This window comes from Symphalangus syndactylus, chromosome 12 (assembly GCF_028878055.3).
Source record: "Symphalangus syndactylus isolate Jambi chromosome 12, NHGRI_mSymSyn1-v2.1_pri, whole genome shotgun sequence".
In the NCBI taxonomy this organism is placed as follows: domain Eukaryota; kingdom Metazoa; phylum Chordata; class Mammalia; order Primates; family Hylobatidae; genus Symphalangus; species Symphalangus syndactylus.
In genome coordinates this window covers 24504968-24530915 of record NC_072441.2, presented here as the reverse complement: position 1 = coordinate 24530915, position 25948 = coordinate 24504968, and the positions used below count along the sequence as shown (strand labels likewise).

The 25948-nt window shown below is 38.6% G+C and overlaps 2 protein-coding genes across 15 annotated transcripts in view; one reads left to right on the top strand and one right to left on the bottom strand.

Moving 5' to 3' along the window:
- The window catches only part of SRSF11 (serine and arginine rich splicing factor 11), a 49070-nt gene extending 24406 nt beyond the window's left edge, over nt 1-24664 (bottom strand). For 3 of the 13 annotated variants that reach the window (XM_063625293.1, XM_063625300.1, XM_063625303.1), the window contains exons 1-4: nt 24504-24583; nt 22175-22374; nt 8479-8700; nt 1755-1888 (exon numbers count right to left, since the gene is read on the bottom strand). In XM_063625293.1, the coding sequence (XP_063481363.1) occupies nt 1755-1888; nt 8479-8678 (334 nt within the window). In that variant the 5' untranslated portion in view covers nt 8679-8700; nt 22175-22374; nt 24504-24583. Of the gene's footprint in view, nt 1-1754; nt 1889-7520; nt 7554-8478; nt 8963-22174; nt 22375-24503 lie in introns of those variants that run through there. The other 10 variants (XM_063625291.1, XM_063625294.1, XM_063625301.1 and 7 more) reach the window with 6 other exon arrangements.
- LRRC40 (leucine rich repeat containing 40) overlaps nt 24614-25948 on the top strand; it is a 59811-nt gene continuing 58476 nt past the window's right edge. Inside the window, exon 1 of one of the 2 annotated variants that reach the window (XM_063625278.1) lies at nt 24614-24894. In XM_063625278.1, coding sequence (XP_063481348.1) covers nt 24744-24894 — 151 coding nt within the window. In that variant the 5' untranslated portion in view covers nt 24614-24743. The remainder of the gene's footprint in view (nt 24895-25948) is intronic. The other variant, XM_063625276.1, reaches the window with a different exon arrangement.

The following is a 25948-nucleotide window of genomic DNA, read 5'->3' as shown; positions in this document are numbered from 1 at the left end:
CAGCATATCATACCAGAATTAAATTCACCAACAATAGAATTCTGAATGAAATATTCCCCTAATTCTATATACTGTATATTCCTAAATAGTTCACTTCCAAAAATAGGTCTAGAAAAATTACTATGGCCTGAAAATATTTATGAAAGTCATTTATATGATATACTGTATTATGTTCAGGGATTGGGAACTATAATACTTAGCCAATAAAAAATTTAAATTTACAGGCTAACCAAAATGTTTTACGTATTACTCACATGATTTGACCCTTGTTCCAAGACCTATACTCTATTTTATTCATCCTGAATTTGAATTCTGTAAATTTTCTGTTGATGGTCTTATCCTATAACAGGCACACTGACATAAAAGAAATTGCTTAACCAAGACACACTAACTCAAAAATTTATCTATCTATATATTACAAAACCTTAAAACTGGGCTCATACACTTTAATATCATGGAGACAGAGGTACTATCACATAACATGCCTTAACCCATTTATAAATATAAGTTAATTTCTTTAGAAAACCAGAGGCAATTTCTGTTAAGTGTTAAGGACTAGACATTTCACAACTTTTACAAGGTATGGTGTAAATGTTCACATTTGTATTCAAAGATTTCAGATAGCATCTAAAATCAACAATATTAAGATTCCACTTCCACTGACCAGTTTATTAAGGAAAGGGGAAAGCATTTAAATCCTGGTCAGCATATTAAATTATTAACTTAAAATCCAGCAGTTTTATCATATTTCAGTGATTCGAGTAAAATTTATAGTTACCAAAAAGCAAATCAAGTAGCAGTACATTGGGAACAAACTAATTATAAAATACGCCTTAGAAAATTTTACAAAATGGTATTAAAATTTCTTGTCACAGTGGCTTTTTAGATCCAAAAAACCTGCTCATTTTTTTCTGTCAAATTACTTTAACAGCCTAAAATGTAAAAAGAGAGAAAATGTAGTTAACAAATGGTTACACCAGGAAAACACTTGGGGCACTTGAGTGCTTGCTGGCCTTTAGTTAATGTCTAGAATCCCCTGTAGCTGCAGAGGACCCACTGTTTTTCAGGCATCTGGAAGGGTTTTGCATTTGCCTTCTCCACTATAAAAATCACACACACAAATAACAGAGAGAAGAATTTATTATTTAGAGATATTCTAGAAATATAGCAAGAATGAACAAGAAAATCTGGCATAAAATAAAACACCCAGTGCCCATCTGGCACCTAAGCTACAGGAAATCTTGAACTTTCATGAAAACCAAAATCACTGCAACCCTTGGTATACTGAAATTCAATGTTTTTTTTTTTTTTCCAGATTATCAATGTGAGGAAGCTTTAAGAAAATAAAATCAACCTACTCATTTATTTAAAACAGAAATAACATCATGCATTTATTTGAAGGTTCTGTAAGCATACATGGAGTGAATCATTTACCTTCAGGGCTTCTTCATAAAACTTAACATTAAATTAACTAAGTAGATGTATCTCAGGGAGTTACAATAAGGGACATGGTTTTAAACAACTTAAAAATGTTTTAAAAGAAAACAAAAGGTAAATATCTTATAATAACAGACCTAATTTCTAATTTTTAGAATTAAAAAAAAACTGCAAGCAAAAATTACGGACTGCAGTATAACAAGGGTTTAAAAATGTTAATAGCTTAGATTTAACATGCTACTAATGCTCACTCTACATCTACTGAGGTAGATGGTCATCTTAGGATGCCCACATAGGTAGTTAAACAAAGCACAAACCTTCTGCATATGGTACGACTATCAAAGCTCTGTCAACGAATACAGTGTTTGTCAGATGCTGTGCCACAACTGCTGAGTCTGGATCATGGAACTTAACAAAGCAGACACGAGATGAGACTGGCAAAGGTGAATCACTAAAAATAAACAAATAACATAAAAGAGAAACAGAATTATCAGTTAAAACAAATGCTAACTCACAAACCAACACATTTCAAAAGTAAAACAGATTAAAAAACCTAACTGTATACTAATGTAAATTCAAAAGAAAACATTCTCAATAATATACTGTTCACTGAAATAATGTAGTGAATTGCAGTTCAGATAAAAACTTATAATCACAACTTACATTTACAGTGTATCAGGTTAAAAACAGTTTGGTACTAAAGTCTCAGAGACTGAGAGGACCACAAAATTGTCAACAGTTTCTTTCATAATACTAATACTAGCTATTTTTAGATACAGGTAACAGGTAACAGTAGTAGTTCGGGGCTCAGAAACTTCCTTATGGCTTTCTCAGAGTAAGAAAGATGAACAATTTTTATGTCAGGGACAAATGAATATCATGAGCAAGAACATGTACTCAATCATCAGTGAGTTTTCTTGAACTGCATAGAATAAACAGGTTCCATGCCCTGCACTCTTTTACCCATAGCATATGAGAACTCTTATGCACTGTACATAATCAGTGATTTCTGGCTGGGAGCACTTTCAGATAAAAGAAAAAATTCAGGCACACATGGGGATAGTACTACGCTCCACTAGTGCTACCCTGCAAAGTTTCAATAAGCAAAAGGGCTAGTTCCCTCAGCAAATTACTTCCTTAGGTAAAAGAAAGATAAGTGCTCAACTGCAAGCTATGGCAGTGTAGGTAAGACAGATAACACAGGAAGCAGGGTTTTTTTCAACGTTAAGTTATAGGGTAGATCAAATTTCTGCCTTGAAACTGTGCATGAACACAGGGATGGCTCAAGCCCATACCAAAAGTTATTTGGAAAGCTAGTGCCCTAAGGCAGAAATAAACAAACCATCCCTAGTTAATCCACTCTAATGTGTATTAGAGTCATGGGGTGGGGGGTTGGGGGTAATCCACACTTTTCACATCAATTACATCAAGATCTCTGATGAAGTTTGAGCTCTTTCTCCTTTAATTCTCTCTGAAAACTTTATGCACCTAGGGTACAAAACTACTTCATTGTAACATCAATATAACACTTATATCGTAGGACTCATTAATGAAAAGGAAAATCCTATATTTTAACACTATCTGAATGAGGCTCCACAGTTTCTAAAAAATGAAACACTCATGTGTACATAAAATTGTAACTGCATCAGATTTGGTTATACTAAGAATTTCAGATTCATTGTTGAAAAGAAAAATAATTTCTTTTAATTTAGGCCTAACAAAAAAACCCACAATTTTTATCACAACTCAAACACTAACATGATGCTATATATGGCCTGAGAACTCAAACCCATTAGAACTTCTGATACAAGTTTCTCTACCAGGATCTCCTAGGCTAAACACAGACCCTAACCCAAGTTCAAAGCAAAATTAACAGGATATCCACAAGCAAGTTAAGCCACCTTGTTATACAGGCTCACTGTTGAATGTTTCTTGAAGAATACAGTGGTTTTTAGATGTGAAACGCTGCTGGTATAAAATTTAACAACGTTGCACCCGCAGTAGTAAAAATAATGTTTAAGCAATTTCTCCTTAAAGAAATGGGAGGGGTCTTACTATGTTACCCAGCCTCCCACTCCAGCTTCCCCAATAGATGGGGCTGCAGGTGCGCCTCACTGTCAAGTACTTTAGCAGGTTTAGTAAGCTACGGCACTTCACATTTCTTTGCTGACATCCATGTTTCCATCACTAAATTACAAACCTCTTTTCATGCTATCATCTTATATTCTTAACACCCTACACAATGCCCTGGGAAAGAGGCACTTAACACTTCTTAAAACTGACCTCTACCAATTCTTTAACACTTTTTATTGTTATTTTATAAAAAGAAATGACTCCCAAATATGATATTTTTAATGAATAGTTCTTTAGGAAAAAAAGTACTGCCTCCGTGCTCAAATTGTATTCTTTGTACTTGGCAACCTTAAAGTGACTCATATTTTTTTTCCTACTCATTAATGGCATAGGAATGCTCCAATTATTTTGGCTACATCAAAACCTGTTAAGTGATGGTAGGGTACAGATAAAATATGAATTTGAATACCGTGAATAAGAAATATAATTTCATCTCTCTCCACTTCAAATGGCCTCCTTTAGATGGGTTTAAAACAAGTTTTTGTTGGTATCTGGGCCCACAATTACATTCTTACATTTCTTTGATTAGAATTCCTTTTTTTTTTTTTTTTAAGATGGAGTTTCACTCTTGTTGCTCAGGCTGGAGTGCAATGGCATGATCTTGGCTCATCGCAACCTCCACCTCCCAGGTTCAAGTGATTCTCCTGCCTCAGCCTCCCAAGTAGCTGGGATTACACGCACGTGCCACCAAGTCTGGCTAATTTTTGTATTTTTAGCAGAGATGGGGTTTCACTATGTTAGTCAGGCTGGTCTTGAACTCCTGACCTCAGGTGATCCACCTGCCTCAGCCTCCTAATAAAATTTATCTTAATATGATAATATGTTAATATAAGACAGAGGACTGATGCCTGAAATTAATTTTTGTGCTCTAAAATTCTGTGGAAGTACTGCTTCCAAGTATGACATGTATTTTACTCCGTATCTCTTTAGAATTAATATAAAGTAGGGAGAAATGAAGAACAAGATAGGGTAAAGTGAGTCCTGCATGCCACTTCTGTCCTCCAACTAAGAGTGGTGGTGTAGTTTTTAACAGTTCTTACGTGTCCTCTGAGGGCTATTTCAGAATCTTCTAGGCTCCACAGAGAAAACCTGAGATTTCTGTCGTTCACCTAAGGGTCTGTAGAGAATCTTTTTTATATGAAGGCCCAGATTCTTAACAAGGTGTTCATGCCTACTAATGTATGAGAACTTCAGGTTTTAGGCTACTGATATCAGCCTTCCAACTTCCACCTTAATAGTGTGCTAAGTGGAGAATTTCGAGCTCATAAATAAAAGTATCTCCGAAACCCACAAAAGGAGGTGTGTGACAAAGACGACATTAACCTGAAAACTTGACTGCTGACCTCATGTGCCCCCTTCTCACTATGTAAAGAAATATACAACAAAATGGTGCATCGATTAAAACCATTTTTTCTTTAAAGGTGCACTAAACTCTTTCCCTTACCTAATATACTAATTTATACTTATATAACCATTAAAGTATCCATGTTGGGTCACCGAAAAGTTACTAATGAACTTCAGTGTATCTCCATATTACAGCAGCCTTAAGTTACTGCATAACTGTGACATACTTCACTGGGATCATCACCTGATAAGCACTTTGCTGGGCAATCCCACTAAAAGAAAGCATATGAAGATCTTACAAGTTACTTGGCTAAATAAACAAACTCCTGATCAAGTGGTAAAGGAGAGTCACAACTTGGGTTCAAGTTCTAGTTCTGACACTGGCAGTATGGCTTGGGCATACAAAAAATACCTGTGAATTTCAGTTCACGAACTTGTAAAACAGGGTCAAAAACATTTTTTCCTCTGGGTTTGTAAGGATTAAGATACATTTAGAAAGCAACTCATACACAATAGATATTCAAACAATGCTGCATTTCCAATACGCATTTCAGAAACAACCAGAATCAAAATAACAGTTTAACAAAGAGTATATGTGGGGTACACTGACAGATGCTTTCAAATAGCTGCAGAGCCATCATGCTGTAGAGATGGTTAGAATATCACCTATTGTAAAGATAGTATTTCTATTTCTCAGTGAAATTATAGGCCAAAAATTCTGGTTTAAAAAGAAGGAATAAACAGATGGACTTAACAATGACAATGCAGGCAACCTCCTTGAGCAGGCTGTCATTGAAATGTGTGTCATAATCCCAGAAATGTTTCCCCAAAATAGGCATTCAGAACCCAAATGAAGAGTTTCAGTAGGTGTGGGCGAGGTTCAGTCATCTATGTATTTTAAAGCACCTCATATTCTACAGGAGAGAAGTTGTTAACCTGTCAACTGGTGACAGGCGCTATAGAAAAAAAGTAGTGTTAAGGAGAATTAAGCAGCAGCAGAGGTGCTCTATTTTACATAGGGTGGTTTGGGAAGGTTTCTCTGATTAAGGTGACATCGGAAAAACAAAAGTAGTTAAGCATGTCACAGATATGTCTAGGGGAAAAAGAGTTACAGGTACATGTCACTGCCTTCTTGGGGGAAATCATATAGTTTTCCCTCAGTATCCATGGTTTCAGGACTCCCTGCAGGTAACAAAATCCACAGATGCTCAAGTCTCTTACATAAAATGACATAGGGAGGGGGAAGAGGTGGAGGAAAAATAAAATCATGGCATATTACCTGTGCACATCCTCTTGCATACTTTTAAATCTCTTGATTACTTATAATACCTAATACAACATAAACAGTTGCTATACTGTACTGTTTAAGGAATGACGACAAGAAAAAAGTCTGTATATGTTCAGTACAGACGCTCTCTCCTTATATTTTCAATTCACAGTGGGCTGAATCCATGGATGTGGAACCCAGAGATGAAGAAGGCCAACTGTGTAGATAATAGTTACAATCAGGTGACCTGTTCACAACAGATAGAATTTTATGTAATCTGAGCCATTCAATGTTATGAGTAAACATTTTTGGAATGATGAACCCTGTGGACCACTGGGAAGTATATGCAACTTGTGCAAGTCAGATTAGTTTACTGAAACATAGTTAAAAAAACAAAATGCAACATCAAGTAAATAAAAGTAGCCATCTACATTACTATCAAATGTAGAAGGCCACTAGTAACATTTAACTTATTGTAACCTTGTACATTTTAAAAGACAAAATGATCTTGTATGTGGGAAGATAAATGAAGGAGTCAAGTGTAAAAATGTGTCAATTTATCTCTCTCTCTCCCAATACAGGGAAAGGAGTCCTTTTAATGCAGAGTATCCCAGATCATATAGTTGAAGGAGACATTCTCAAGCACACACTAGCTGTCCTGGTTATGAAGGAACGACTTATTTGACTATGAAACAAAAAGACTCTGGTCCATCACAACTTCCTCTAGGATACTGGTCACGCATTACGTAAAAGATGAACCAGTATAATGCGTACATCTCTCTTACCTTTTTTCTAAATGCATCATAAAACTGCCTCCAGAGAATAAACAGCATTTAAAAGTCAGCAACTATAATAAAATTTTTAACTTGTAGGATTGGAAAAAATTGTAGTAAATCGAATACCTCAAATATCCCACTAATAGAACTATTAAAATCATCCAATGTATCACTATTTTCTGCTATTTTACTGTTTATTAATTTTACAAGCTTAAAACAGTAAGTCTTGAGAAAACTGAAGAACAGCAAAGCATCTATTTTTGTATGTTCATGTTATGAAAGCTATTTGTCCTTCATTACCAAATCAAGTATCTGTCAAAATAACAGGAATAAAGATATACGTGTTTGTTCCCAGAACTCCACGTCATGCAAACTAAGTAAATCCTCTCTCCAAATGTACATTTCTCTAAAAATTAGAAACATACCAATTTGAAAACACCAACAATCTTGTGAAAGTATTTTAAGTGGAAAGTGATGAAATATGCTAATACTTAACAAATATCTCATTATGATAAACTTTTGTCAATTATTTTATTGAGCAGAAAGTTAATGGTTACATGTACCATAACAGTAGATTCTTAGAGGATTCCAATTTCCTGTTTAGTATTTAAGTGACGTCATAAAATTCTCAATATATAGTCTTTACTGATAAGGACGTTTCAATTGTCACTTCTCCACCAATAAGTCTTCCAAAAAGCACAAGACTATTATTATTATTCCAATTGTCTGTTTTAATAGTACACCTTATCTTACTTCATAGCTTCTTTTAACTAGTTTTTCTTTACAATTAATCCACTTATTTAATATTCTTGCGATAGAAATAATTTTCAAAATAAAAGTGAGATAAAAAGGATAAAAAGTCATACACTCTAATTCAAATTTCAACATTTATAAAAATCCTTCTCAAGAACTGTGAAATATCACAAATCTGTATATTATTCAAACAAAGGAAAATCTCTGGTTTATAACCCGTTTTTTGAAATTATAAAAATTAAGTAATCAGGCTCACTAAACTAAGCGTCTGTCAAAAAGAATATGATCTTTGAATTATATTGCTGGGCCAGAACCACATAACGGCAATAACAATAAGTGAACAACCTACAAAGTTTAACACCAAATTAACACAGGCATGAATAATTTTGTTACCTTTCTCCCAAGAACGCAAAGAACAAATACTCAAGTTTTTTAAAAAAGGGATTTAACCTATATACGACGTACAGAGTGCAGTTAGTCTTGCGTTAAGTCCCCAAAGCCAAACGACCACGTTGGCACAATTTAAGGCGGAAAAAAAAAAATTTCCCTAGAATAAGAGCCAGTGTTTCCTAATCCCCAAAAGCCCTGGCCCTGCCTCTCTGTATTTTTTTGTAGGCCTAGAACACAACCGTCTTAAGTAAATCCACCAGCCACCAGCCACTCAAGTAGCCTGGCTCGGGGAAGCAGCGACAGGGGCCTAAGGAAATCGTGTGTTAGGCCCGGGCTGAGGCGGCGTTAGCAGCAACAGTGATGGTGGACGATACTCACTCCGGCGGGAAGAGGCGCAGTTCGTCGATCTTGCCTAGGAAACCGAAGAGAGTCCGCATCTGCTCAGAGCTAGCGCTCGGGGAGACATTAGTCACCTGGATTACCTCGGTGCCGCCGCCTCCGCCGCCACCGCCTCCGCCACCGGGCCCGCCGCTGGGGCCCGGACCTGCAGTGCTGGGGACGACGGCAGTGTTGCTCATGGCGCTGCTCGGGTTCTCGCTCCTGCTTTAACACATCAAACACACAACAAACAGTGAGAAGGAGGGGGAAGAGGAACCGGTTCGCGGGAGAGAGGAGGGTGTCCGATGCTACAGCCTCTGCTACTGCTGCCGTTGCCGCCGCCGCCGCCGCCGCCGTTTCTCCGCCCCGCCGCACGCCGCGGGGGAGGGGATGAGAGCGCGCGAGCTCGAGACCACGAGAAAACAAACGGCCGCCCCACCTCGCCTCCAACCACGACACTAGCGGGCCCGAGCTCCCACAATGCCTTGCGGCGCAGGGCGCGTCAGCGTCGGCTCCACCCCGCGCAGGCCCAGCAGCCCTCGCCTGCAGCCCGAGAAATGCGAGGCACCGCGGTCTAGAGGAAGGTGTTATCCACCTTCGTGTCTCGTTTTTTTCTTCTTTTTATTCTCCCTCTCTTTTTTTTTTTGGAAGACAGAAGAGGCACGTATAAACTTTTTTTTTTTTTTAAAAGCATTCATCCTCCTGCAAAAAGTCACTTCAGCAACTATTCTTATTAAATACTGCTCACGATATGTCTTTATATAATGATAATCATCTACAGATCTACCCGATTACTAATGATATTTAAACCCAAGCTAAGATGCCACCCCACCACCACCAGTATAAAATGTCCCGAAATCTTCAATGTACATGAATTTTGGTAACATCACATCTGTAACTAATTTGTCACTAAAACTTTCAGAAAAGATATATATTTTAATATTACACTTATTAATAAGCGTTTTGTACATTCATTCACAATGGATGACTTTTTTTTTTTGAGACAGAGTCGCCCTGTCGCCCAGGCTGGAGTGCAGTGGCACCATCTTGGCTCACTGCAACCTCCGCTTCCCCTGTTCAAGCCATTCTCCTACCTGGGCCTCGCGAGTAGCTGGGATTACAGGCGCCTGCCACGACGCCAGGCTAAAGTTTTGTATTTTTAGTAGACATGGGGTTTCACCATGTTGGCCAGGCTGGTCTCCAACTCCTGACCTCTGGTGATCCACCCGCCTTGGCCTCCCAAAATTCTGGGATTACAGGCGCGTGAGCCACTGCACCCAGCCAATTTCACAATAGCTGACTTTGGAAACAGTTTACAGTACTTAAATATATTCAAGTATGTATTTCTAAAGAAAATACTGCAATTTCTCAAGAAAAACTTGTTTCACATACATATTCTTGCTTAAAATAATTTTGAAAGTTTTGACTATTAAAAAAATCCTTGCCTTAGTTTTCAACCTCATCTGAACTATTCTCTCAACTGCATCCAGTGTGTAGTCCAGTGACTTGTAGTGCCCCAAACATGACAAAAACCATAATATCTCTGTGCCTATATACAAGTTATTAATAACATCACTCATCTCATCTGTCATCTTCTGTAGAGCATTCCTTCCCTCACTGCTATGACTTCTGCAAGCTGTTAGGGCTTCCTCTTTTCTGCTAAGTAACAGAAGATACATATATTTATTATTGACATGTATCACTCAAAGTTGTGAGCTTCCTGGGTCAGTCCAGAACCTGGCACAATATCTGTCACACAGTCCCAATGAATGTGCTGGACACATGCACAAATACACCTTAATGACAATGTCATTTAAGACAGTACACTAAATAATTTACTTGACCTTGAATGTTTTTAGAGGTAAAAACAACCAACCAACAAACTTGAAGCCTTACAGAGTATCTACATTAGTGAATACCTCTGGGCACAATGCAGTCAAGATGCAATATGTGAGAAATTAGAGCACAAAGTTATTGAGATCTGGATGTAGAGCCAACTGGCTAAGTGACTTTCACTAGTGCTTATACAGAAAATGGATGGGTTGATTGAATGTCAGCCTCAGCAAAATTACAAATTATGGCCTTCATAGAAACCAACTAACGTTAGGTAGAGCCAAGACTTTTCAGAATTTTAAAGAAAAGCATATAGTTGTCCCTCAGTATCTGTGGGGGATTGGTTCCAGGATCCTCCCACAAATACCAGAACCAGAGGATGCTCAAATCCCCTATATAAAATGGTGTTGTGTAACAGAGCATTTGATCTGTATCCATGGGTTCCATGTATGTGGATTCAACCAACCTGGGACTGAAAATATTTGGAAAAAAATTGATGGTCTAAACATGGACAGACTTTTTATTTCTTGTCTAACAACTATTTACACAGCATTTACATTGTATTATTATTAGTATAGAGACGATTTAAAATATTTGGGAGGATGTGCACAGATGATATACAAACACTATATTATTTTACATAAAGAATTTGAGCATCTGTGTATTTTGATATCCTCTGGGGTCCTGGTATCAATTCCCCATGAATACTCACCTCAGGACTGGTACGACTCTATTTGTATGTAATGTAAGCACATACCTTCATACTCTTGAGTAACCCTTATCTAAAATGCTTGGGATCATAAGTGTTTTGGATTTTGGAATTTTAAAAAAGATTTTGGAATATCTGCATTATATTTACTGATTTAGCATGCCTAATCCTGACATTTAAAATCTGAAATGCTCCAATGAGCATTTACTTTGTGCCACGTCAGTGCTCAAAAAGTTTCAGATTTTGGAGCATTTTGGATTTTGGTTTTTTGGATTAGGGATACTCAACTTTAATACTGAATACAATGTAAATACTATGTAAACAGCTGTTATACTGTATTTCTAAAACCTTTTATTTTTAATGTCATTATTTTTTATTTTTTGAATATTTTTGATAGGGGTTGGTTAAACCCAAGTATGTGGAACACATGGTTATGGAGGCTGATTGTACAACTAACTGCACGTCACTCATAAATGAGTATCTGTGAATACAAAGAATGGTAATTCATTTTCTCATTTTGAATCAGACATATGTAACTGCCAGTTACAGATACTTAATAGTTTAACATTTATTGTGAGTGCCTACCATATGCCACGCATGCTAAAATATTTGATGATAAAAGGACAAATAACAGAAGGTCAGGGTTCATGCCTTTTTCTTTTTTTCCTTAAATGTTAACACTTATTTATTCTCTGTGATGGGTACACATAAATCTTTTATATGGCTATACATTTTTCTGTATGTTTGACACATTTCATAATTAAAACTACAAATTCAAACCAAAGAAAAAGGTAGTTGTAATAAAATCCTTTAAACCACCAGAAGCCAATTTATGTACAATAACTTACTGAACAAATAGATGATACTTTGCTATAGAGAAACTAAGTGGCAAAAAGTTTATTCAAATGAAGAGGATTTTAAAATATTTTCAAATCATTTAGCAGCTACCAAAAAAAAAAAAAATTACTGAATTTAAAGTTAGAAGGCTGGCTTAAAATACCAGCCCTGTCAGCCAGGTGCGGTGGCTCACACCTGTAATCCCAGCACTTTGGAAGGCCAAGGCAGGCGGATCACGAGGTCAGGAGATCGAGACCATCCTGGCTAACACAGTGAAACCCCGTCTCTACTGAAAATACAAAAACAAAATTAGCTGGGTGTGGTAGCAGGCGCCTGTAGTCCCAGCTACTCGGGAGGCTGAGGCGGGAGAATGGCATGAACCGAGATCGTGCCACTGCACTCCAGCCTGGGCGACAGAGCAAGACTCCGTCTCAAAAAACAAAAAACAAAACACACATGCACAAAAAAACAAAGAAAACCCAGCCCTGTCATTAAGCATGTGATTTGAGAAAATTTCATTTCATTTCTAAGAACCTATGTCAGTTTGTCAGTCAAATGAAGAGTTGAATCATAATTTTGAAGATTCTTGTAGATCTAACAGATTAAATAATTATGTTAATATCTGTTTTACATAGGAACAAGACATATACCTAAAGACAAATGACGGATATATTAAAGCAAATAAATATAATCAATCTATGACAGTTTTAAATCACTTCAGATTTATTTAGGCTCGCAAGTTAACAAGACTATAGAAAATATAGAATCTGGAGACAGGATTCATGCCTGTTTTATTCACTGTATCTACAATATCATTAAGAGGCAGTCAAAAAACTCACAAATTTCTTCAAATATTATGTACCTAAATCTGTTCCAAGGATTTTCCTAGCTGCTGGAAATACAGTAGGGAAAAGGAAGTGAATGTCCCTGATATCATAAAACTTCAGGTCTAGTATGGCAGACTTTCAATAAAAAAACAACACAGCCAGGCGCGGTGGCTCACGCCTGTAATCCAAATACTTCGGCAGGCCGAGGCAGGCAGATCACCTGAGGTCGGGAGTTGAGACCAACCTGACCAACATGGAGAAACCCTGTCTCTACTAAAAATACAAAATTAGCTGGGCATGGTGGCACATGCCTGTAATCCCAGCTACTCGGGAGGCTGAGGCAGGAGAATTGCTTGAACCTGGGAGGCGGAGGTTGCATTGAGCTGAGATTGTGCCACTGCACTCCAGCCTGGGCAACAAGAGTGAAACTCCATCTCAAAAAAACAAAAACCCACACACACAAAAAAAAAAAACCACAAAAAACCCCACAAAGATGAAAGGAGTAATGTGTTGTGAGGAAATGAAATAGGACAGGGGATGGCGGAAGAAGTGTTACCTGCTGAGACCGTACTAAAAGGAAGAAGCAAGCCATTTGAATTTCTGGAGGAAGAGTATTCCAGACAGAGGAAATAACAAATTAGAAAGACCCAAAGAATAAGAACAAGTTTGAAGCTTTCAAAAAAAGAAGACCACTCTTTCTGAAGTGAATGCATTCCAGTTTATACTTCAGAGAGAGACTTAGAAATCTTGTCATGTGGAAAGCAAAGTGAAAGAAGTATGCACAGAGAAGGTTCAATTAGCTCATCTTTGGATATAAGTAAGGGAAAGCTTCTAGTTATACATAAATGATCATTATTATCAATTTTATTATGAGTTAATGCAGCTGGGTTATGGTGGCTCATCCCTGTAATCCCAGCAGTTTGGGAGGCAGAGGTGGGTGGATTGCTTGAGCCCAGTTGTCTGAGACCAGCCTGGCAACGCAGAGAAACCCCATCTCTACAAAAAACACAAAAAAGTTAGCTGGGTGTAGTGGTGTGCACCTGTGGTCCCAATTACTTGGGAGGCTGAAGTGGAAGATCACCTGAGCCTGGGAGGTCAAAGCTGCAGTGAGCTGAGATCGTGACACTGTAGTCTGGGTGACAGAGTGAGACCTTATCTCAAAAAAAAAAAAAAAAAGTTAAATAACCTATCATTTGGCCTATAAGGTCACATTATGGATAAGTGCATGATTTCTGATAGGCTTTTGAAACACAAGAAATAACTTACAGGTTCCCCATAATACTTTGAAGATTCACAGGTAGGACACGTAGGGAACCACTACTGCTACATTGAAAAAAAAAATTAACTGGTGCGTGATATTGGCAGGAAAGCATGTCAAATAATATTAGACAATGAGGCTTTATACACATCCGTAAAACAATACTAATCCTCTTAGTCCTAATGAACAAGTTTAGTTCTTTTCCATCTCAAGCTTCTAAAAAGATCTTTGTATTTAGATGGAAGGTCTTTTAGATAAAAAAGAGCAGACAGGCCACACACGGTGGCCCATGCCTGTAATCCCATCACTTTGGGAGGCCGAAGTGGGTGGATCACCTGAGGTCGGGGGTTTGAGATGAGCCTGACCAACATGGAGAAACCCTGTCTCTACTAAAAATACAAAATCAGCCGGGCGTGGTGGCGCATGCCTGTAATCCCAGCTACTTGGGAGGCTCCTCGAGGAGGAAGAATTGCTTGAACCCGGGAGGTGGAGGTTGTGGTGACCAAAGATTGTGCCACTGCACTCCAGCCTGGGGTAACAAGAGCGAAATTCCGTCTCAAAAGAAAAAAAAAAGAGCAGACACAGGTATGCATAATCCCTCTACCCACTGGGAACCCTGTTTGCAGCTGGATAAATCAAGTCACTTTTTGTTAGCCACTTTTGTTCACACTAATGGAAAAGACAGCGGAGTCCTCCCAATTAACACAATTATGCAAATCTGCACAAGGAACAGGCCTTTTATGAAAGTAGTTGTTAAATAGCTCTTCCCTCCACCCCCAAGCAAATACATTTTTTGAGGCTAGAAAAGGCAATTTATCAGTCTTGGGGTTTCTGATGCCTAACAATATTCTACTGGAACAAGCCCAGCATTAGAAAAACATCGACCATCACCTATGTGCTAGAAACCACAAATGCCTCCTACAATCTACTCAACTCTTGTAAGGCAGATGGCTCATCACTGAAGTATACTAAGGGAATGCATGCAGCAAAGGCTTTGTGAATGAAGATGGTATGTATTTGTTCCATTTACAGAGAAATTTGGTTGAGCAAAGTATTTGGCTACAATTTTTTTTCCCCTTTAGCTATAGAGAGCAATAAGAAGAACCTAGGAAATAAATTGCTGGTTACAAATCCGTAAGTTTTAAAAAACTTATCTGCAGGCCAGGAGCGGTGGCTCATGCCTATAATCCCAGCACTTTGGGAGGCCAACGTGAGCGGATCACTTCACGCCAGGAGTTCAAGACTAGCATGGCCAAAAGGACGAAACCCCGCCTCCACTAAAAATACAACAATTAGCTGGGCGTGGTGGCATGCAACTGTAGTCTCAGCTATTCGGAGGCTGAGGCAGGAGAATCACTTGAACCCAGGAGGCGGAGGCTGCAGTAAGCTGAGATTGTGCCATTGCATTCCAGCCCAGGCGACAGGGCAAGACTCTGTCTCAAAAAAAAAAAAAAAAAAATCTGCAGATGTATTTTGATTTCTAGTTCTATAAATTAGATAATATTTCTATTGTATTTCTAATTCTATAAATTTACACAATTTTATAAATATTAATATCTATTTAAAAATCAAATTGTAAATCCCACACTCCTGTTCTTCATCTAAATGAAGGGGAGAGGATAAGGATGAGTTAGCACTAGGGGACTGACTGACAGACAAAAGAACACATGGACACACATACCAGGACAGAAAAAAAGTCTACCTATGTTTATTTTCAAATACTTCTTTCATATCGTTTAATATATATTGTCTTCCAATAGCAAGGATTTTATATGTATGTTTTTAAATTGACAGAGCCGGGTCTGTGAACACCCTAAAATTATAGGCAAAAATCTATTTGTGACTATTTTTTACAACTTTGTTTTATGATTAAATAGAGGAAAAAGTAGTAGTCAGAGCATTAAGATTCTGGTGCTTGCAACACATGCACAGTATCCTCAGCTATAGTGCACATGTATTGCTTGGAAAATCAGAATCAATTTATTCGTACAGATTTGCTTGGCTTTTTTATTTAATCGGCTCAAAAGAAACATTTGGCTGGGGAAGCTCCAGACACTGATTACTCAATACTATCTTCTACGTTATAAAAGATTCTTTTGGAGTCTTAACTGACAAAAAGCCATTGGAGGGAATGCTTCACAATCTTAAAAAATAAAAAAAAGTTCAAGGCAAGAAAATATCCAGTAGAGTTATATGTATCTTTACCTCTAATAGTTTCATGCATTTTAATATGTTTTTTGTAATCAAGGAATTAAACATATGCACCATTTGACCTTTTATGTTTTTCCCCCATGCAGTAAAATTAACTTACTCTTCATGAAGGAAAATTATTTTTAAAGACTTACTTAAAACTGGAAAAAAAGTGAAAGTGTACTCAAATCAGTACATTTCATTAATAAGACTGAATTACATTAATTGAAGGCTTTTAAAATGACCTTCAATCCTCATAACACTTAAAAGGTGCTAGAGTGATTAATAATGCAGGCCCTAGAGTCAACCTGAAGGGACTCTACCAATTAAGATAATTGTGTGAACTTCAGCTCATTACTTGGTGCTTCAATTTCCTTATTTAAACTAAGAGGGTAATAATAATGCCCATCTCACTGGGGTTGTTATGAGGATAATAAGTGAGAATACTAATACAAATGCTTAGAATAAATTACTATTATAATGACTATTCTATAAATAAAGAAACTAAGGCTTAGAAAAGTTAAGCAACTTGTCTAACATATAAAGCAGGTAATAGTAGAGCAGGGATTAAAAAAACCAAACCAGGTACTACATCTCACTCCAAAGCCTGTATTTCCACTACGTTGTACTGTCTCCTACTAGGTCTTGTCATAATAAATCCAGAAAAATTTAAACTCACATGAAAGATATAACTCAGAAGAGTTGTTTACACAGTGAGAACAGTTTCTTATTTATATTTCACATTTTAACACAGGTTTTTTGTGGAATGTTAAAAATTATAAAGCAATAAGTTTAATGCTAAATACTCAAACTACATAAATGTAAAAAACATAAGCGGCTTCTATTCTATTCCCTGATTCTACTCCCCCATGTGTGTTTCCATCTACTGTAATAAATACTTCCTCTAATTAGCCACATGAGCTAATGTGTCCCTTATGCGAAAAATGGGGATAATGATGCCATTTGAAGTTTCTAAGATTAACAATATGAATACAAAGCACTTAGCAGAGTGCCCAACACATAGGCACCCAACAAATGTTACATGTCATTACAAGAAAGTCGGAAAAAACTCTCCAATTTCCTCATCTTTTCTTTTTAATTTTTTTTTTTTGAGGCAGGGTCTTGTTCTGTCACCCAGGCTGAAGTGCAGAGTTCACAGCAGCCTCAGACTCATGGGTTCAAGTGATCCTCCTGCCTCAGCCCCTTAACCCCACCTCTCCAGCAGCTGGGACTACAGGCTCACGCTGCCACACTCAGCTAATATTTTAAACTTTTTGTACAGACAGGGTCGCCCTATGTTGCCCAGGCTGGTCTTGAATTCCCACCAGGGCATCCCAAAGTGCTAGGATTACAGGCATCAACCACCACACTTGGCTTTCCTCATCTTTTCAATTGATGACTAACAATAGTAATACTTGTCTTACTTTACAGCATTATTGTAAAAATTAAATTGATAAGAACCTACCCTATAAACAGTTAAGTTAAAGATATGAATTATACCATTATTAGATGCCCCTTCTCCTTTAAGAGGCTACTGCAATGCAAACATGACACCAACATGAAAAGACACAAACAACTGTACCTATCTTTGATTAATATTAAATTAAAACCAGGCATAATGGCTCACACCTGTAATCCCAGCACTTTGGGAGGCCAAGGTGGGTGGATCAGCTGAGGTCAGGAATTCGAGATCAGCCCGGCCAACATGGCAAAACCCCATCTCCACTAAAAATACAAAAATTAGCTGGGTGTGGTGGTGCGTGCCTATAATCCCAGCTATTGGGGAGGCTGAGGGAGGAGAATCGCTTGAACCCAGGAGGTGGAGGTTGCAGTGAGCCAAGATCTCATCACTGCACTCCAGCCTGGGCGACAGAGTGAGACTGCATCTCAAAAATGAAAAAATAAATATTAATTAATTGATTAAAAGTACCATGACGTGGGTCAGAACAAAAAAATTATCAAATAACCAAAGCATAAATTTTAGAAAAGTAAAATACTACTCACAACTTTACTAAAATTAAACAATTGTTTCCTAAAAATAAAGTACAGTAAGTAGTTTTTAAGGGCCATGTTTCTTTCCCCCAATTGCCACCCCAGTCACTTGAAACAATAAACTATTGTTAGTTTCAAGCCACAATTAGCTCAGGCTGAAGTCTAAAGCACTTGGAGATATTGATCAAGTAATTATTTTAGGGGAGGGATGAGATGGCAGAGATGTAGTATTTCTAGGAAATGAGTTAAAAAGAAAAGCAAAAATGTCAGCACCTCTAAGATGGCCATAAATTTGTATTGATGGCTGATAAATTTAGTATTGAGTGAAAAACATGTACCTCTAGAATGATGATGGCTGGGTTCACAGATTTGCATCATAGGTACCAAGTATTTAAATGTCCACTAGTATTTCAACACTCTGATGATGCATACCTTTAAAATATTTAAGTATATATAACTGTGATATTGCAAAGGATAGAAAAAAAACAACCTCAAGTAGAAAAAAAAATTGTGAGCAGTCTTGAAGGTGTTCTGAAAGCTAAACTAGCACTTACCAAATTGTGAGTATAAATATGTGGCCTACAAATCTAAGTATCACATTTTAAATTAACAATCTATTGATTGTGATTGTTAACAAACTACCAAATTGTTCAGATTTTTCTCCTTAAGTTGACATTAAGGATAAAGTCTCAGGGACCATATCGTGTCTTACTAAAACTGCAGGCGAGCTTTGCTATAGAAACAGTACTTGCCATTTATAAACATTTACTGTGTCTCCCTTTTTAAAGTAAATGAAATTGCAAGCAGAATCCTATTGAACAAAATTGTGGGTGGGAGGGGGTGGATATAAAGTCAAATTTTAAAATAGTGGATTTTGATTGAAATTGTTTTTAAAACAGACTTAGTAGTGTATGTGTTAACATAAACATAGGGTTTGGTGCCCTAACTTTACTTCTGCATTACTTTACTAGTTTAAAGCCAAAAAAAAATCATAAAATCCATACAATTAATACAAAATCTGAGACTTTAAGTCAGAGAACATATTAATCTTGGAAAAAAGAGCAAGAATACTGCACTAGCTTTTAAAGGTTAGGAGTAATAATCACTGTGAGTAATAGGAAACACTTCCACCTGATTTAAGAACAACTGATAAACAAATCTCAGTATTATACTGCTTTTTTGAAAATGACATAAGCAGGATTGGTTTACCACCACTCTTGTTTCAGTTTCTTTTTATAATATAATGAAATAAACCAGAAAACCCCTAAATTAAAAGCATTTTTGATAATTTTTTTTACTAGTTCTTCCACCTTCAAGTAAGTAAAACTAACATTTAAAAAAAGCCCTCATATAAGAGGGAAAAAAAATTTTCCTAAATCTGGGGATTAAAATTTTTTTGTGTTGAAAGTGGAGAGAGCTGGGCGTGGTGGCTCATCCCTGTAATTCCCTACAGGGTCTCGCTCTGTTCTCCAGGCTGGAGCACAGTGGCACAATTTTAGCTCACTGCAACCTCCGCCTTCCAGGGTCAAGCCATCCTCCTACCTCAGCATCCTGAGTAGCTGGGATCACAGGTGCATGCCACACCACGCCCAGGTAATTTTTGTATTTTCTGTAGAGACAGAGTTTCAAGATATTGCCCAGGCTGGTCTCTAACTCCTTCCTGAACTCATGGGATCTGCCTGCCTTGGCCTCCAAACTGCTGGAATTACAGGCATGAGCCACCGTACCTGGCCAATCCCAGCACTTTGGAAGGCTGGGGATTGCTTGAGCCTGGGAGTTTGAGACCAGTCTGGGCAATATGGGGAGATCTTGTCTCTACAAAACATTAAAAAATTAGCTGGATGTGGTGGCATGAGCCTACAGTCGCAGCTAATGGGGGGCATGGGGCGGAGGTTGAGGCAGGAGGATCACTTGAACCCATGAGTTTGAGGCTGCAGTGAGCTCTGCACTCCAGCCTGGGTGACAAAGCGAAACGCTGTCTTGGAAAAAAAAAAAGTCGGGGGGGGACAGAAAATATTAGAATCAAATATTAAACCTCCTAGAGGAAGCTGTTTCATGATTCAAAAGTATATAAGAGAAGCAGAGAAAACAAAGAATATACAAATGCATTATTCCAAAGACAATGCACTCTCTCCATTAGAAAAAATTACCACATACGACTCCAATAACAACATAATACAAATTTCAAAGCCACATTTGAAACTATCAATAAAATGCAAAATATGTACTGCCTTCACTGAAAGGAAAAGAATGTCTTCTTGGCCAGGCATCGTGGCTCATGCCTGTAATTCCAACACTTTGGGAGGCCAAGGCAGGTGGGCTGCTTGAGCCCAGGAGTTTGAGAACAGCCTCGGCAATATGGCAAAACTTCATCTCTACACACCGCCCCCCCAAAAAAAAAAAAGCAAGGTGCCTGTAGTCCCAGCTAGTTGTGAGGCTGAGATGCAAGGATCTCTTGAGCCAGGGAGGTCAAGGCTGCAGTGAGCCTGGGCAACAGACTGAGGCTCTGTCTCAGAAAAAAAGGAAAAACAAACAAAAAAGAATGTCCTCTCCCAGCTACTCTTAAAGTTGGCAATGATAGCTGTGAAGGGAAAACAAATGTGAAATTGCAAGTCTAAATTTTTGAAGAAAACTAAAATGTTCTCTCAATAAATAACTTTTACCATAAGATAGCAGCTCTCATACATAAGGCAATATTCTGAAAGATAAACATAATACAATTTGAAATAGGCTAAATTTGTTACTTTACACAAAAAGAAACTTCCTAGAATGTCTGCAAAACAAATACACTTTGCTCTTACTTGACTCCATTTTATAAACAAATGTGCTTGCAAATCTGCACAAATTAACTCAATTTACCCTTACTACAATTTCAGACTTCAATAACCCATCCCATCAATTGTACCTTTCATCTGTGTCTTAATAAATTTTAATGGTAGAGACAAGCTGCTCTATACTTTGATAACAGTCCTACTTTCTGTTATGAAACAAAACTGCACCCTTTGGCCAATGTGATTTCTAGGCTTAACAAAAATTTGGTTTCTTCACTTTCTTCTCTCATTTAGCAAAGAAACTTGAAGAGGGAAGCCTTTCATCACTTAAATAAAACGAATATAATAAATACTAGCTAGACAATTCCATTACAAAAGGTAGCTGTGCAGTAGTCTCCAGCCTTGACACAGGAGACGTTCATTTCACATTATTTTAGTAATGTATATAAAGTCAATTTTTCTAAAAAAGCAAATACTTTGACTTAAATGCCAGTGTTGAAAAAGAGTTAGAATTTTTGCTTTCAATGTATTCTCCTTAACACAATTGAAATGGGGCTAATTCTCACGTAAGTATATATAACTATTTTTTCATGAAGAAGCTCAATTGAAGTTGATTAGCTTTCAGTTTCCATCCATTTGAGACAAAACATGTTATTTTCTCTATTGCATTAGGTAATAATTTTTACTGTAACTTGCGCAATTTGCACTTACTACATAAATACAATATAGCAGGCTGAGTGCGGTGGCTCACACCTGTAATTCCAGCAATTTTGGAGGCCGAGGCAGGTGGATCACATGAGGCCAGGAGTTTGAGACCAATCTGGCCAACATGGCGAAAACCTGCCTCTACTAAAAAAAATACAAAAAAATTAGCCGGGTGTGGTGGTATATACCTGTAATGCCAGCTTCTTGGGAGGCTGAGGCAGCAGAAATCACTTGAAGCTGGGAGGTGGAGGTTGCAGTGACCAAGGTTGAGCCATCGCACTCCAGTCTGGGTGACAGTGCGAGACTCCATCTCACACACACACACACACACACACACACACACACACACCATACACTGTATTACAGTAACTAGTACATTCTTACATATGTCAGTTTGTATCTATTGGAGTTTACTACAAGCATATGGCCACTGGGATTTTTTTTCAGAATTACTCTTTGCCATTAAACAGAAGATACTTTCCTTATACAAGATGAAACAATGTTTTAATACAGTATCATTAAATGTCAATAATGAAATACTTAACTTCAAGAACAACAAATTTAAAAATTATACCTTGCTGTTATTTTTTAATAAATTGAACTAGGCAGGGTGTGGTGGCTCATGCCAATAATCCCAGTGCTTTGGAAGGCCCTAGATGGAAGGATTGCTTGAGGTGGCTCATGCCTGTAATCCCAGTGCTCTGGAAGGCCCTAGATGGAAGGATAGCTTGAGGCCAGGAGTTCAAGGCCAGCCTTGGCAACACAGACTCGTTTCTACAAAAAATAAAAACAATTAGCTGGGCATGGTGGTGTGATGGCTACTCATGAAGCTGAGGTGGGAGGACTGCTTGAGTCCAGGATTTTGAGGTTGCAGTGAGCTGTGATCGCACCACTGTACTTCATCATGGGTGACAGAGTGAGACCTAGTCTCTTAAAAAAAAAAAAAAAAAGAACGAAAGAAGAATCTATTGTAGGGGGAGGGGTGGTTACTGTAAAATTTTGTACTCGAGCAATTCAATTCTCCAAAGGTGGGTTGTTACTTCCCCAAAGGTAGGCTGTTACTACGAAAGAGAAAAAGGTGGTTCTTTAATAAAGAAATCTTCTTAAAAACAACTGAAGTGTCTCTTACAATGATTGCAGGATTAAAAAAAAAAAAAAAGCAAGTTGGGAATTATGAAAAGCCACTAGGGAAGTCATGGTGATTAAAAAGAAAGGTTTTGGAGACAGATCCAGGTTCAAATTCGCAGTCATGCTATTCAGAGAAATTTGTGAGGTTGGGTAAGTTTCTTTACCCCTTTTAGCCTCGATTTCCTCATCTGCAAAATTAGTCACTGTGTTAAATAAGAAATAGCAAATAGAGGTATTATTAGCACTGAGCCTGGTATGGGACCAGTAAGGCAGCTATTTCCATTACTGTGAAGACACGCTGACCAGGGACCTCATTAATAATCTTGCAAAAGCTGCTATGGTCATTTTCTTTTAAAACTCAGGCTGGGCATGGTGGCTGACACCTGTAATCCCAGCACTTTGGGAGGCCGAAGTGGACGGATCGCTTGAGGCCGGGGGTTCAAGACCAGCCTGACCAACATGGCGAAACTCTGTCTCTACTAAAAAATACAAAAATTAGCCAGGTGTGGTGGTGCGCGGCTATAATCCCAGCTACAGGAGAGGCTGAGGCAGGAGAATCACTTGAACCTGGGAGGCGGAGGTTGCAGTGAGCTGGGATCACGCCACTGCACTCCAGCCTAGGCGACAGACAAGACTTTTGTCTCAAAAAAAAAAAAAAAAAGGACAAACAAAAATCCACTCTTTGCTTTTTTAGTAGGGTAACAACTATTGGTAACTTTCTCTTGTTCGATATTAATGTAAAGGACTCTACAGATATAAGAACAAAAAGAGTAGAGTTAAAAACCGAATTTTACAGGTAGCAATAACCTGGACTCAGGTAAAAGTGCGTGATGAAGAATTTGTCAAAGGGCCTTCATCCTAGCTTTCAACTATTCTACCAATCCTCAGTAGACTTGATGGGGGTTAGAATTGTATTCCCTGGCATATGCTTTTAAAACAAAATCATTTCAGGCAAAAGAAAAGTCTAGCACCCACGATAGTACATACTAGGCACGATGAATCTTAATAACTACTTGTTGAATGAATCAGTAAGTTGTACATTTCAGATGAAAACTTTAATTTCCTAGGAAACATCGACTTATATTGAACAAAATTTTCATTTGCTATTATTCTGGACTCACCAAGAGCTCAAGATTCTAGTTTTTACCTTCACTTATTTCAAAAACCTTATGCGGTAGGAATTATCCCCAAAGTAATGAAAAAAAGGAATGAGCTTTAAAAGCGGTCGAGTAAACTGCCTAAAGTTAAGTTTCTAAAGTAAAGAAGCAGCTGAGATTTGAACTTGCTTTTTAGGGCTCAAAAATCCAAGCTGTCTGAGCTTCACTAAAGCTTGTACCACGACTTGTCTCCCTAAACTGTCTGATACACAGAACATTTATTAAATTTTAAGGATTTTTGTTTTTGTCTTCTATGTTGCCAGTCCTTCCATTTCACATTACCTCCTTTGCCGGGTAAGCTATATACCCTCAATACAACGAGAATGGTGTCAGAGTACAGGCCTTGAGAACAGAAAATCTGTTTTACTCCGTGCGCCGGAGGTCTGGCGCCACCACCACAAGCGACAAACACAGGCTGGGGTCCAGAAAGGCTGCCGACCGCGCCCAGATCTCAAGTTTTAGTCAAGGCCCACGTTCAGACTAGAGAGGGGAGAAGAGAGGGTTATCTTTCCCCACACCCTCGCCACGGTGGAAGCACAGAGGAGAAGGGTGGAGTCGCAGTGAACAGTGCAAACAATAAACCCGAAAGCCCCTCTTGAGCCCGTTAAACGCACTTACTTGATGGAAGTAATTCCAGGACGCTAGGCCGGCACCGGCAACGGAAAAGGCTTCTCTGTCCTCCAGCCCAGGCGCTGGTGCTGACGACATCTGGCCTGCGCCGCGGAGAGTGAAGGCCCAGCGCGAGGCCGCGAGCCCAGCGCCCAGAGCGCGCGCTCACGAAAGGAGCGGGGCGTCCCGACGGCGCCACCTTTAAGCGTCACGGGTGGGGCCGCAGCCTCTGGACCTAGGACTCTCAACATGTCGCGCCTGAAGCGGATGGCGGGGCAGGATCCCCGCGCTGGTTTCAAAGCCGGTGGAAGAGACTGCGGTACCTCGGTACCCCAAGGGCTGTTGAAGGCCGCGAGGAAGAGCGGCCAGTTAAACCTGTCGGGCAGAAACCTCACTGAAGGTAAGACCCAGAGGTACGACCCTATTGTGTCTCCTGTCAGAAAGCCTTTGGCCCAGGCAACCTCCCTTTTCTCTGGGCTGGTTTGGCCCCGTTTCTCAGACTGCTAGCCAGAATTTCTGTGCTTGATCTAATCCCTGTGCTCATTTCGACCGGTTTGGTTAGCCCAGTTCAGTTCCTTCCCAGGTTCCCGCAATCTCTGTTAAAGGGACTCTGCTAGAAATACGGTCTGAATTTAAATGGGGCGCTTTCTGGGATTCCCACATTCTGTGGGATAAGCAACATAATACGTGACGAAACTAGCTATCAAATTGCGGGCAGATCTTTTGTTTCTTTGGCCCTTATTTTCCTCCTCTTATTTTAATCTTCAAGGGCAATTACCGAAGCTAAAATTATGTATTTTATCGGCCCCTTTGTGAACCTGCACTGTTCCCTGCGAGACGCTCTTCTGTATGCAACTGTGCAGAGTCCTAATTACGAGGAATAATGAGTATATTTTCATCTGACAGATGCCACACAGAGTGTTTGAATGTGGGGACATCCTGAGAAACCTGTTAAAGACCAAGAAGCACAAATCTGGATACCATGAATGAATGGTCAGATGCTCTTCTGATTGTCGTGTGTGTGTGTGTGTGTGTGTGTGTGTGTGTAAGAGAGAGAGGGAGGGGAATGGAGAGATGGAGAAATAGAGCATTTTTCCTGTAATGTTTTTCTTCATTTACATTTAGGTTTTAAGACTGATTAAAACCTTCCGTTTTCCTTCTAATGATTGCTTTCTTATTGTGACATGTATAAAGTAGAATAGGCAAGCAAATGCTTGCTGAATGAATGAAAGGACATATGACATAGAATCCCTACTCCACCTAAAAGAGTTTTTGATCAACGGGAACATACGCATTTTCAAACTACAGTTGTGTATATATATATATATATATACTTGGCTTCCCCAAAACCTGAAACATTTTTCTCTGAACTTGCATACCTAAGTATCATGCTAACATTCTGTTCTCTTACCTGTTTAATTTTTTAACAGCATTTATCACTATCAGAATGTATA